We start from the raw sequence: 14,292 nt of genomic DNA on the forward strand, positions 1-14,292 counted from the left end.
CTTCTCTGTTCCAGTCTTCATTTCTCAGATATTCTATGGTGAGGATGCAGTCATGTGCCTTCTCTGTTCCAGTCTTCATTTCTCAGATATTCTTTTCCACTGAACCTGGGAGAAGTCTCAGTCCTTCTCGACACCGGTTCCAAGCCGACAGTGCTATTCAACCAGAGTGTTGCACTAATCACTAATATCTATTCTTCATCTCTAACCTTGAGGCGAGGAGAAGGAGATAAAGTGGTTTCAATTGTCAGAAACAAATTAATAAGGAGGATAAATCATGAGAGATGATTACAAACCGGGCCCCTGGCCCTGTGAAGCTTGACGTAGGAAGTTGTAGTATTCTCACCCTGTCCCCTCAGCCAAAGCTGGCATATCACTAATGAGAGTTTTTGCTTCTGAGCTGAAGATCAGTGTGTGGTGGTTGCTTATAAATGAATAATTCCCCTGATTCTAATTAGGTTGGGTCTGGTCTATATGCTTCCTGTTGAGACCAGACCTTACAGATCTCAAGACCTTTTCTGTGAGTCAGACAACAACTAGGAAGGGAAATAGGAGTGACAGTCATAAAGGTGGGCACTGATTTCTCTCCACCTTCCCCATCTCTCTGTGCCCAGAATCAGACGTCGCTGACTTTGACGGCAGAAGCTCCCTCCTGTATAGGTTCAATCAGAAGCTGATGAGCACTCTCAAGGATGTGATCTCCCTGAAGTTCAAGAGCATGCAAGGGGACGGGGTCCTGTTCCATGGAGAAGGCCAGCGTGGAGACCACATAACCCTGGAGCTGCAGAAGGGAAGGCTCGCCCTGCACCTCAACTTGGGTACGGTCAGGATTCGTCTCTTTCCTTTTCATGTTAGACGTTGGGTAACTCCTTCATCTAGCTGCTCACAGTTCCTGACACTTCCAGGGGAAGTCACTGGAACACAATCTGAGGGACATATCTCTCTTATCTGGGAGTGGGGGCTGAAGAATTCCGTATTTTGAAATGTTTAATTAATACATAGCATTTGTTGGCACAAAATAATATTGGCATATAGGGAGATCTGCAAGCTCCTTTTGTGTATTTATCTGCCTATTTGTCAATTTATTTATTTTAATAATTCAAACTCTAAAATAACTTTAATAAGTTTTAATATACACATGTTATAGAGGCAATGCTCACAATCTATTCTACAAGGTATATTTGTGAAAGTCAAGTTTCAAGTGAAAAAAAGAAGAGAAATATTTAATTTGCTCTGATTTTTTTTGGCGAGGGGAATACTATGTGTGAGGGGAAAAATGTAGGTTTCAGGGCATTTCTATGGTTTCTATGTTTAGTTTAAGTCCCTGGCTGGCCTGTTTCAGAGTGAGCCCCAGAGCCAGTGAATGTAGCACAGAATGTCCCCCCGCCCCCTGCACATTTCAGACACAGGCCTCCTTCTGTGGGCTGGCGTGTCATCTATCGGGCTTGCTTCAGCCCACCTGTACGTGCTGTTTCTCTCATGGTGAGTGGAGAGAGGGAGAGGGGCTCAGCCTCCTTCATGTAATCAGAAGCATGTTTGAAAGAATGGTCGGCCAAGAGCAGAAGGCAGAGAGCCCTGAGAGAGAGAATTCAAGTTAACGGGCTAAAGAACGGTGCTGGTCCAGGCAAGGAGGGAACTGTAGTTGTTCTCTCCCCAGCTGACAGGAACATTCCATTAGCGTTCCCTTCAGTGACAACGGCACTGTGCGATGTGTGTTCAGTATCTAATCAGGGACTCTGCAGTCCAGAAATTTAGGCTCCCCAGCGCTGAGGATGGTGCTGGGAGACACACAGGGCGCGGCTGTTGTTTTTAAGTAACTCTCTTTAATAAGCCTCTGATTCACGTTATTTTGTTACCTTCACCATGTCTGACTTGGGCAGAATCAGTTTTATGGTGAGATTTTACTAGGTGATGTTTCTTTACCTACTTATTTTTTAGGGTAGAACACTGATTTTTTTCCAGAACCACTAAATGGGAAAGAGACTTCTTCTTTCACCCCCTTAAGGGAGTTTGATATGTTCCCCCTTCCACTTTTTCTACCTCTGATTCAAATTGCCCATGGTGGTCTGTGTCTTCTGTAGAATCACAATAGTCTGAACCCACACCTGCAGGTAGAGAATCAAAGAGTGGAAAGATTGGGTGACTGGGGAACTGTTGTAAGAACTAAACAAAACATCAATAGTATGTGCCGGTCACTCATCCTTTCAGGATCCAGAACCTTTGAACGGAGGCAGAGGGTTTGTGCCACCCCCAGTGTGCACAGCTGGGCGACTCCTAGAGTGGAATGAACATCTGCACAGCAGAATGTTCTTTGGGGGCCAAGGGCAGGACGCCATGAAGAACGGAGATACTGGTTAAAGTCCTTCACCTTCTCTGAAGGAACATCAGCGATTTTGAAATCTAGGGATTCTAATAGCCAGTTCACACACATTTATGGAATATTTATCATGTCTCTAGACTTGTACTATGTACTATGGAAGACTTTTTCAGTTGTCATTTTTTGAGAGCTCACAAGCAGGCATTAAATTAAACATTTTAAATACATAGCCCATTTAAATCATAGGGAAATCCTACAAGCTATATCCAAACTATATCCAAACTTTAATCACTAGAATGTTGTAAATCTTCACATCAATGGCTTTCGTGTTTGCAATTTTGACAGGCAAAGCCAAATTTTCCTCTTTAAAGGTTGTGCCTATTTAAATTCCAACTAGAATTTCATGAGAGCATTTTTGCTACAGAGTTGCCAACAAAAATATGGTGTAGCTTTAAAATTTTGCTTGTTTGATAGGATAAAAGTGTATTTATGAGTAATTTTAGGATGTATTTCAGTGTTAAGAAGTCAATATTCAGGCCGGGCACAGTGGCTCACTCCTGTAATCCTAATACTCTGAGAGGTCAAGACAGGTGGATTGCCTGAGCTTGCAGTTTTGAGATCAGCCTGAGCCAGAACGAGTCCTCTTCTCTAAAAAAAAATAAATAAATAAAGATAAAAGAAATCAATATTCATGTGGTGAATGGAGAGATCAAGATGGGACAGAAGAGTCCAGGATTAAATTTGAGTTAACTGGAGACATTTTATGAAGATGGGAGGAAGAGAGACATTCAGACAAAATGTCTATGGGAGAAGGCACACCATATTTCTTATAAACTTTATCATTCCTTCAATAAGAATGGGCTGAATAAATATATTAATTCAGACTTTAAACTTGGCACTTATGTTAAAAGTGGGACTTACCAGTCCCTACTTTCAAGAAGCTCCCAGCATAATGAAATAATGATTTCTACCTGCCTTCTAGTTTAGTAATAATAATAATAATAAAAACCTCTGCATCATCAAGATAATATAATGTAAATGTATTCAGGTAGTATTTTCTAAGATAGCAAAGTCATAGATTATAGACACCAGGGAGGGACCACAGATGAGCAACAACTCCTGAATTTTAAGAGTCTTTTTACACAATAAAATTTAGAAATATTTTAACAAAAATAGACATGAATTATCATGTTAGAGTTCCACAGAGATTTGTTCTGGTTTGAGGGCTAAGTCCATTGCAATCACACTACTTTCTCTTAGTTTCTTACATTCTTCAAGGGGTCTCACTTGAGTACTTAGGAGACTATCAGCCCTGCACTTGCTGACCGAGGGTGGCAGGGGGCCGTTTATGACACTGGCCAGCCTACAGGGGAAATTTTCCTTCTCTTTCTACATGATGCCAACCATTAGTGTGTTACCCTATTTTCCTTTTCCATAGCTCTCACCTTTCCAACACATCAAATTATTTTCTGAGACCTTCCATTCCTACTCAACTATACAGTTTGTACATGTCAGAGGTGGAATGCAGAGAGGAAGAACATGAGAAATGAGGGGCCAAGGGAAAAATCACTTTTTCCCTGTAACTTGGGAGTCCAACAGCTGGATCACAACCCTAATTCTTAGAGTCCTTGCTTAAGTCAAGTCACAGGGCTCCTTAGAAACTGACATTGTTTGCAGAGTTGTGTTCAGGACTAATAGATACACCGTATGTAAAATGTTTACCTTGTGTGAGAAGCTTTGTAAATACAAGGAGTACCAATATTGGTAATCTGACAAATTAAAGGTGAGAAGGTCGATTCTGCAGATCAGCTGGAGGCAGGCCTGGGGAACTTCACAGGAGTCTCCAACTCTCTTATCAACAGTAAATCAAGCCCGTTCCAATCTGTCTTTTTTGCTGAATTACAGTCTCAAACGAGAGTGTTTCCATCCCCCTTTCCTCAGGCTATCTGAAATTCACCGATTGTACACATTAAGTGGCATCTGTGTTTGAACTGTTAAGATAAGACCAAGGAAGAAGATATCATCAAACAAAGAGCTTGGGTGAAAGCTCTGCTATACATGCCCTTTCCCAGAAAATCTGAGTTCTAAGTAAGAGCGAAGGAATTGATAGATTTATTCACAGCATGGTGAGGTTAAGGGTAGGAGGATAAAAAAGATAAAGTTAGAAATGCTTTGCAAACATTTCTAGATTTCTATTAAAAATATTTTATTCTTTAGGGCCTTGGGTAGCAGCTATATTGTTTCATTTTAACTGTCCCTCAAACCACATGAAAAACACACTTTTTTGTAATTAAAAATAGCTACTTTCCTTAAACGTTCGTGGCTCAAAAGTTAGCTTCTCCATAGTTTTATTTATTTATCTTTTGTCCTTCACAATGGCTCAAGTTTTATCTCGCCTTAACAAATTAGAAACTAGTTAAAGCTCGTAATTGAACCACAAGTGTCACTGAGATAGAGCTTGAAATAGATATTCCAAGATAAAGAGTTAGATAATTTCTTGAGAATTAAGTTTTTATTGTAATTTCTAATAATGGAGATTTCTAGGTAAGATAGCACATTCCCTAGGACTATCATCCTTTTTTTTTCCTTCACTGATACAATTCTAACCGTTTTCTTGATGAATAACAGAAATTCAGTTTCTCAATTGTTCAGTCAAACGAAGATTTACTCACCTCGTTTTAATACAAGATAAGATACCCGAGTGTCAGCACAGAATAACTGCAGTAGATACCGGTGCTACTGGACTAGAATCACTGGAAAAGATATTCTATGCTGTTCCTGATACCTGAGTATCAGCACAGAATAACAGAAAGGGAGGAAGAAATTCGTCCCTGTCTGCCCTTTTTTGGTTAATTAAAAAGTAATTTGTAATTCAGAAGCACTTCAATGCTTTGCCCATCCTTGATAACATAGCTTTCCATGTACACTCTATGCTGCTTTTAATGAAGTTTATTTCTTCTTTCCATTATCAAAAATAATTTATACTCATTCTAAAACACAGGAGCCCCTGGGCATGCTGTATTGTGCCTGTAATCTCAGCACTCTGGAGGCTGAGGCAAGAGGATCTCTTGAGCTCAGGATATCCCAGGCTGCGAAGAGCTATGATTGAGCCATACATGCCAGTGTAGGTGACTGAGAAATTATCTCTTTAAAAAAATAAAATAAAACAAAACACAGGAAAAAGACTTCTAAAAATAAAGACGGCAGTAAATGTATTCTTGAGTTTTCCTTCACATAGTTTTAATCTGTGTCTTTTCCTGAGTTGTGTTTAATCTGTATTTATACCTTTCCATTTCTTATGTATTTTAAATTAGTGTAGTATAAATTATTTAATATTCAATTTATTAAATGTTACTTTTTAATTTGTCAAAAAAGGTACTCACTACCAAGTATACAACCTAAGGGTACTCAAGTTGTTTTTTTCTCTTTCCAAATTGTTTGACATTATCTCCAATTTTTAAATCACCATTAGCCTTTGAAGAAACATTTTTATCACATTTAAGATTTTCTTAGAATATATTTTCAAAAAGTGGGTTACTATATGAATAGTAAGTTGTTCATATTGACATATGTTTTTACAAAAGATTGGTGGGATTTAACTCTGCATTATCTTCAAGAAATAAAAATATTGGCTCAGCAAATGAGCAGTGTAAACACGGAGCAATGTTAATCCGTTTTTGAGGAAAGGTCAACAAATTGCTTTAGGTATTCATGAAAGTTTCATGAGCTATTTGCGTAAAATAATACAAGTGTGTTAATTAAGTTTATGGGTTCATTAAATGTAGTGAGAAGTAGTCACTATTTAAGGAAATATAGTTTTATTCCCCTAAAGTCTTAAAGTTGTGAGGAGGAGAATTGTTGGATGGAGCCATAGTAACAAACTTTCCGAGCCAAAGTTAAGACAGGAGAGGAAGGGCTGACTTCAGACCTGGAGGGTAGTATTGTTAGGGTACCAGTCCTGGCTCTGCATCTTTGTGTCCAAGTGTTCGGGCCCACTGAGAGGGTGGTGCTGATTGCTGGAGGCAGTGGAGGCAACAGGCAGTTGAACAACAACCAAGTCGGAAATTTCCTACTGGGAATTTCAGCATCTGAAGAGTCTAGTCTATGTGCTGAGAGAACCTTGACGTAACCAATTTAACAAAACGTCTCATCTAATTTGGTGGAGTTTCTCCTCACATTTGAAAATCCTATTTCCTTAAATAAAATTACTCAATGATTTAAAAATAGCAGACCTGAGACAATTGAGTACATATAAGGTAATGGTAGAACTGTATCTCCTACCATAGGACAGACTAAATTCTAAATGAAATGAAGTAGAAAAAAAAAGGGGGGGGAAACAAATTCTTCAATGATCTCAGAATGAGGAGCATCTTTTAATCTACAATACAAATCCAGAAGCCATAAAAGAGAAAGAAATTATACATTTGTCAACACAATCATGAACAAATTCAACAGACCCACCAAGACAGAAAACCAACATTGAAAAAACAAAGAATGGCAAAAAAAAGTTACCGCTAAAATTCACATTACAAGCAAGCAATGAGGTAAATACAAATTGATAAGAAAACTGATACAAAAAAATAAGCAAGAGATAAGACAAGACAGTTCACAGAAAAGGAAATGAAAAGGAAAAGATTTTCAGCCGCATTCATATTAAAAGAAATGCATATTAAAATTACTCGGAAATAGAACTTCTTTACCTATCAGGCAAAATTTAAGGCTAGACCATATTTTGTTGGCATGCTCATGAATTATAGCAGGAGTTTAAATAGGCACAGCCTCAGGAGAGGACTGCTTGGCAGTGTCTATCAAAATAGCAACAGTGACAGCCTTGACTACCAATTCCTCACCTAAGAATGCACCCTACAGGTAAGCATGCACCCATGCAAGATGGCATCTGTGTAATAACAAGTATTTCAGCAGTTTTCAATATCTAAAGTAGGTAGAAAAGTCTAAATTCTACCAATAGGAAATTGTTTAACTATAACATTATATTTATCAGGCCAGGAAATACCGCACAACTATAAAAAAGATGGGACCATTTTTTTATATTTTGATAAAGGAAACATTTGAGTATAGAGTAAATAAAAAATGGAAAGTTAAAGAGAAACGTGCTTTGTAGTTTCACATTAAAGATTAATTGAAGGGAAATAGAGAAGCATCTCTCCTGGCTTGCATGTGGCTATTTTTTGTTTTCTTTCTGGAAGCACAAGCCAGACCTTAACGATGGTGTTCTTCTGTGGGGGAATGGAAGGTGACCAAACAGAGGCAGGAGGGAGGATTTATTGATGCATCCAAAAAGTTAAACAAAAAATATAACCCATTTGACCTTACCATGATCAAGTTCACATTTTGAAGCTGGAATCTTAATGTGGAAACATATTAATACACAGAATAAGTAAGTGGGGAGAAAGGGCATGCTTCTTTCTCCCATTTTTTTCCTTCTTTTTGTGAAATGTAGGGGTTTTAAGTTTTCAGATATTTAATCTTTTGTTCATTGTTCTTTCTCTTGCCTCTCTCTCTCTCTCTCTCTTTTTCTTTTTGGGACAGTCTCACTATGTTGCCCTCAGTAGAGTGCTGTGGCATCACAGGTCACCGCAACCTCAAACTCTTGTGCTTAAGTGATTCTCTTGCCTCAGCCTCCCAAGTAGCTGGGACTACGGGCACCCTCCACAGTGCCCTGCTATTTGTTGTTGTTGTTGAAGTTGTCATTGTTGTTTAGCTCGCCCAGGCTGGGTTCGAACCTGCCAGTCTTGGTGTATGTGGCTGGCACCATAACCACTGTGCTGTGGGTGCCAAGCCTTGCCTTTCTCTTTTTAAGGGAAAAAAGTGAGATGAGTTTCAATTGCAAAGTGATAACTCCAGTACTGAATAGATCTGACTCATTACCTAGAAGCAAAGTTGATGAGGCACCCTGAGTTCCTTTCGCCCAATATTAGCTCTTGAACAGATTTGATTTTATAAATAAAAGCGGTGTGGGGGGCAGAGGGGAACCATCATGATGGTGGTGGTACCTTGCTCTGCCTCTCTCAGCTAAAGGCCACCTCGTGCCAACACCCAGTTGCTCCTAACATGCCATCCTTCCTGTGATGTTTGCCTAGGCCCCTTCACGCTCCATTGGGATTACTGCCACCCTTACAACCAGCCTTGTCTTCGAATCACATTCGCATACAGCTGCCAACATAACCTTTCTTAAAAGTAATCTGAATTAGTAACCACTGATTTACTAATTCATCAAAAGCTCCAGTTCCTTAAAGATAAAATATAAGCTGTGTGTTCCAGTGCACAAAGCCCCTGATGCCAGGAGCCAGGCCCTAGCCCCTGGCACTCTGCCCCAAAACCGCGCGGCCAAGGTCCCCTACACCTGTCAGTCTTGTCACATACCCCTCCTGGCTGTGGCCATGTTTCTGCTCTGGTCAGATATCAGCCTGCAGCCACGGGGAAAGGAGGCCTTCAGAGTGTCTCACACTGAGAGTGTGTGCCACCAGCACACTCTTCATGGATTTATTTGTTGAGCTTCTCCACACTGAAACCTTCAGTGCGGGCAGAGTACCTTTAAACTCTGTTTCTCCTTTATACATCACTGCCACTCACCGGTGCAGGTAGATTCTAATACCTTTTCATGGAAGGAAGGAATGGAAAAAAGGATGTTGCTGGAATTTCTCTCTGCTGAGAGTCAGGTTCTTTAGTTTTGGATATTGCAAGAGTGAACCCACGGAGCACAGGATTAGTGACAGGGCAGAATTTATTTACAGAAAAAGGAATATAGAAGGAAGGAAGGGCAACAGACCCTCTGGCAATAAGGAGGTAGGGAGAGCTAAATGGGAAACCCCCCTGGGCTCTTTGTCTGAGAGTTCATATACTGCCTGGGAGCAGGGAGGTCTGAGAAGTGTGTCACACTTGGCCTGGAGCTGACAGCAGAAAACCCCTGTTGATTAGCAGATGAAAGTCTTAGCAAATGAAAGTGATCTTCAAGGTTCTGTTCCAAGAGGCAGCAGGGTGTGTTTTTCGCTCCAGGGGGGTCCACCCAGATGAGATATCTGTCAGGTTGCTTTTCTCTGATTTGCCTGAGTCCTGAAAGTGTGGTCTGGAAAGGCCTATTTGTCCAGGCCTAGCAAACGGGGTTCCTGTCCCCTCTGAATGTGGCAGCCCTGAATCAAGAGGGGAGGGAGGGAAGGAAGGAAGGAAGAAGGGAGGGAGAGAGAAATTTTTAAAAAACCTATTAATTATTAACATAATCCAACAAGTGGTGAGAATTAAAAAGTTGTGGAACAATGAATAAAACAATGAAATAAAGTCAGCTATTAACTCACCAGCCGTCACTTTCTAATTATAATAAGTTCGATGCCCTCACCTCCACACATATGGAAGTAATGAAGAGCTATTTGGGGACAGAGAGGAGTGACTGGAGCCACAGTGACAGTGGGAGTTGGCAGCCTACAGAGGAAGTGGGAGCACCTGCCAGCATGTTTCCCGCCGAACAGGCTGTCACAGCTGTGCTGGAACAGACACGTCCTAGGAGAGGAGAGAGACGTGTAGCTTTAGGTAATAAGGGACTCCATACATAAAATACATTAGAACCTCCATAGCTGACCACCTCCCTACATTGACCACATCCTTAAGGGGACCTGATTTTTTTTTTTTTTTTGAGACAGAGCCTCAAGCTTTACCCCTGGGTAGAGTACTGTGGCATCACAGTTCACAGCAACCTCCAACTCCTGGGCTCAAGAGAGTCTCCTGCCTCCACCTCCCAAGTAGCTGGGACCACAGGCGCCTGCCACAACGCCTGGCTATTTTTTTTGGTTGCAGCCATCATTGTTGTTTGGTGGGCCCTGGTTGGATTCAAACCCACGACCTTAGGTGTATGTGGCTGATGCCTTAGCCACTTGAGCCACAGGTGCCAAGCCAAGGTGACCTGATTTTCATAGACCAGAAATGCACCACATGTACATATCAGAACCAGAGGCCTATGTGCTTATGGTGACCACCTCTATATGGTGACCACCTCTATATGTTGACCAGGAGGTAAGGGAAGACTTCCTCCTTTCCCCCTAAAAGTTAGCTAAAAGATTAACTCATAATTAAGTCAGATTAATGAGAGAAATGTTTATTTCCAAATACCATGCATCTGGGGCAAATCACAAGAGTGATCACCCAAAATCCCAACTGAATATTGTGATACCCAATATCCCAGATATTGTTATACCTGCCTTTTACAGGGGAGGGAACATTGTGAAGTGTAAGTACACTGAATGGTTGCTGCAGAGAAGGAATGGATGGGGACACAGACCGATGTGTAACTTGACCTGAGAGACAGGTACCATGCGATGAAGGATTTGGGCCAGGTCTTCTTGCATTCTAGATCTTCTTTCCTACGCTATATTGAGATAAGAGGGAGAGGAAGGGAAGTCGATTGTCCCCTCTGATCTTCTGATCAGGTCAGTCCGGTTTCTGCAGATAGAGGGAAAGGCCCTTCCAGTGACCAGTTAATCTCTAAGTGCCTTAATTCAAGATATTCTTTAGACTAAATGGTCATGATTTGGGGTGACCTTTCCTGAGCTCCATCACCAGTTTGCTACATTTGCATGGGTGGTCAACTTATTGAGGTTCTTCTATATTTTAAAAATTAAAAATTTGTACATAAGTAATAATTGTTCATTTTCTAAAGAGCGAGGCAAATTCCTCAAGGGAAGAAAAAAAAGGTGCTTTCTTTTTGATATAAGGGGAAACGCAGCAGGGACTTCCAGAAAGCTGGAAGAGGGAGAAATAGGAGGGCCAGGGAAGCTGAAATGAATAAAAAAGTTTCCACCTGAATCACTGGCATCCTCCAAGGGAAACTTCTCAGCTCAGCGTGGGCTGAATCCTCTGCCCTGCGACTCATGCCTGGACCAGCAGCTGTGGTCACAGGACAGAGACGCAAGCAGACCTCGATTGGAATCCTGGCTGCGCTAGAGCACATGTGCCTAACCTCCTGGAACCTCACGGTGCTCATTTGTAAACTGTAGATAATGACTTTCCCTTAGAGAATTAAAGATGGAGGTCACATAATTCTGACTTACAGGCTGTGCACACAGTAGGTGCTTGACAATGGCAGCTAAAAGGACTCTTCCTTTGCCTTTGCCCACAGGCTTTCCTAACTCATTGTGCCCACTGTGTCCCCAACATGCATCACAGCCTCACCCTCCTCCCAAGCACAGCTCAGGACCTGCCTTCCCCACCAAGAGCCATGCAAGTGGAAAAACGTGCATTATTTCTCAAAGTGAAAACCTCTTTTCAATCATAGTCATATGGTCGTTAGGCTATATATTGCCTTTAGTTATTTGCCAACCTGCTGCTTCATGTCTGGAAGTGGGGATGTGCATCAGCAGCACTAGAATTTGGTCCTAGAATCCCGTGCAAGGCCTGCTGTTCCCTCCCAGGCTCCCAAGCCCAGAACAGTTACGCGGACGTCCTTTGTACCGTCAGGGTAGAGAGACACGGCCTTGCTTGGAGGACAGTGCAGTGCCCTAAGCTGCGCTTGGACACAGACGCCATCCTGCCTTTTTCCCCTTTTCACAGATGACAGCAAAGCTCGGCTGGGCAGCAGTCCACCCTCAGCCACCTTGGGCAGCCTCTTGGATGACCAGCACTGGCACTCAGTCCTCATGGAGCGAGTCGGCAAGCAGGTGAACTTCACGGTGGACAGGCACACGCAGCACTTCCGGACCATGGGCGAGGCGGATGCCTTGGACATTGACTATGAGGTGGGTGGACTGTCCTGATCATCCCCCCACTCCTGCTGAAGAGCAGCAGGAAAGTCTGGAACCCAAGCAGGTGGAGAAGCTGAGGAGCACTGAGGTGGCTCACCTTGGGGCTCAGCTTCCCTCCACAGATGTGATGATATGGGGGGGAGTCTGGGGAGAGAACCAGGGCCATGCTGGGGAGCGTGCAGGGAGTCCAGGAGGTGTCGGCTAGCTGTGTGCTTTTGAAAATCAGCAGCTCTCCTGTGCATTTTTTGTTTCTTTCTACTTGTAGCTTTCCTTTTGGTTACATGCAGTAATTCCCTTTTTATTTTATTTATTTATTTACTTTGGCTGAGGCTGGGTTTGAACCCGACACCTCAGGTATGTGGTGCCAGCACCCTACTCCTTTAAGCCACAGGCACCACCCATTTTTAATTTTTTTTTTTTTTTTTTTGAGACAGAGTCTCGCTTTGTTGCCCTAGATAGAATGCTGTGGTATCACAGCTCATAGCAACCTCAAACTCTTGAGCTTAAGTGATCTCCTTGTCTCAGCCTCCCAAGTGGCTGGGAGTACAGCTATTTTTAGAAACGACATCTTGCTCCAGCTCAGGCTGGTCTCGAACCTGTGAATTCAGGCAATCTACCTGCACTGGCTTCCCAGAATGCTAGGATTACAAGTGTAAGCCACCTCGCCTGGGCTCCTTCTCTTTTAAAAAAAATGACTTCAATTATCTGATGTAATGGAAGATACAGAAATTATAGAAAAAAATCTATGAAACAAAACCTGCAGTGTGGGCACTGTAGGCATGGGTCTTTAACATCCACTCCTATGCAGCAGTCTGAGTGCTACGCAGGGAGAGCTCTTCCTCCCCTGCTCTCTTGCAGAACAGGCTGCAGGAAACGGACCATTTCTGCAGTAGAAAGGAGGTTGCACCAAGCTGTGCAAACTGGCCACCAAAAGTGAGCCATCTGTGCTAGCAGTTCAGAAGAAGAGTTGTATTATGCCCCTACTGTATACCAGGCTCTGTGCTGGGCAATAAATATACAGAGATGGCTGAGGCAGAGAACCTCAGAATTGAGGAAGTTTACATCATAAGCAAGCCACTGCAGAAAAAGAAGGTGAAGGCTCCGGTGATGTGAAGTCCTGAGATCTGAGGTCTTAGAAAAGAGAAAATTTGTATTTATACAATTATGCTCTTATATAATGTACATATCATAATTGTATGCAATCATAATTATGTATTTATATAGGGGAGCGGGCACTTGGCTCAACCTAGAAATACAGCAGAAACATTACATATTCATCTAATGTTTGTATTGTAATTATGTATAATTATATGTTTATACAGGGCAGAGGGCACTTGGCTCAGCCTAGAAAATGGTAGAAGACATCTAGCAGGAGAAGTTGCTGTGCCTTGAAAGGAGAGTAGGGCTAGCCTGAAGCTGAAGGTCAGTGAGGCGAGCCGGGGCACAGAGCGGCAACGCCAAACAGCCCTCAGGATTTCTTGAGTTTAGAATAATAGGGCTACAGCGGTGTGTTGCATCAGCTTGTACTGATTCATGAGGGCCAAGTGTTAGATTTTCAAAACTTCTGTGAGCTGGCTGATAAACACAGCAATTATGAAAAATTAATAATGCAGTTAAATATTTTAATAGTTAATAAATTCACTGATTCCTAATTATTTTACTTTATTATATCTACACACTTAGCCATCTACTTATCATTTATCTGTGCATGCTCCTGAGGATTTTTATGACTGTTCTGTGTCCTGGGAATGCTCTTTGTTGGGCTGTGACAGCATCACCTTTTCTCAATCTCGTGTTCAGTGACCTCTCTCTGACAGCTTGAAATCCTCCACAGTGGAAGTATTCACACTAGAGAGACTGACGAACACCACAAATCAAGGTCTGATTCATTGTCTGGTAGATTGTCTAGACCAGTGGTTCTCAACCTTCCTAATGCCGAGAGCCTTTAATACTTTAGTTCCTCACATTGTGGTGACCCCCAATCATAAAATTATTTTCATTGCTATTTCATAACTGTAATTTTGCTAATGTTATGAATCGTAATGTAAATATCTGATATGCAGGATGTATTTAGGTGACCCTTGTGAAAGGGTTGGTCGACCCCCAAAGGGATCACCACCCACAGGTTGAGATCCACTGGTAGAACAAAGTTCAGCAAACTACATATCTGGCTTGAAGCCTGTTTTTTTTTTTTTTTTTTTTTTTTTGAGACAGAGTCTCACTCTGTCA

At 42.0% G+C, this 14,292-nt stretch overlaps 1 protein-coding gene across 1 annotated transcript in view; it reads left to right on the forward strand.

Annotated features, from left to right (window-relative positions):
* Positions 1-14,292, forward strand: part of CNTNAP5 (contactin associated protein like 5) — an 801,226-nt gene that overhangs the window by 360,298 nt on the left and 426,636 nt on the right. The window contains exons 5-6 of the mRNA XM_003792647.1: positions 612-815; positions 11,873-12,057. Of these exons, the coding sequence (XP_003792695.1) occupies positions 612-815; positions 11,873-12,057 (389 nt within the window). The remainder of the gene's footprint in view (positions 1-611; positions 816-11,872; positions 12,058-14,292) is intronic.

Source organism: Otolemur garnettii, unplaced genomic scaffold (genome assembly GCF_000181295.1).
Source record: "Otolemur garnettii isolate 467f Iridium unplaced genomic scaffold, OtoGar3 scaffold00059, whole genome shotgun sequence".
NCBI classification, from domain to species: Eukaryota; Metazoa; Chordata; class Mammalia; order Primates; family Galagidae; genus Otolemur; species Otolemur garnettii.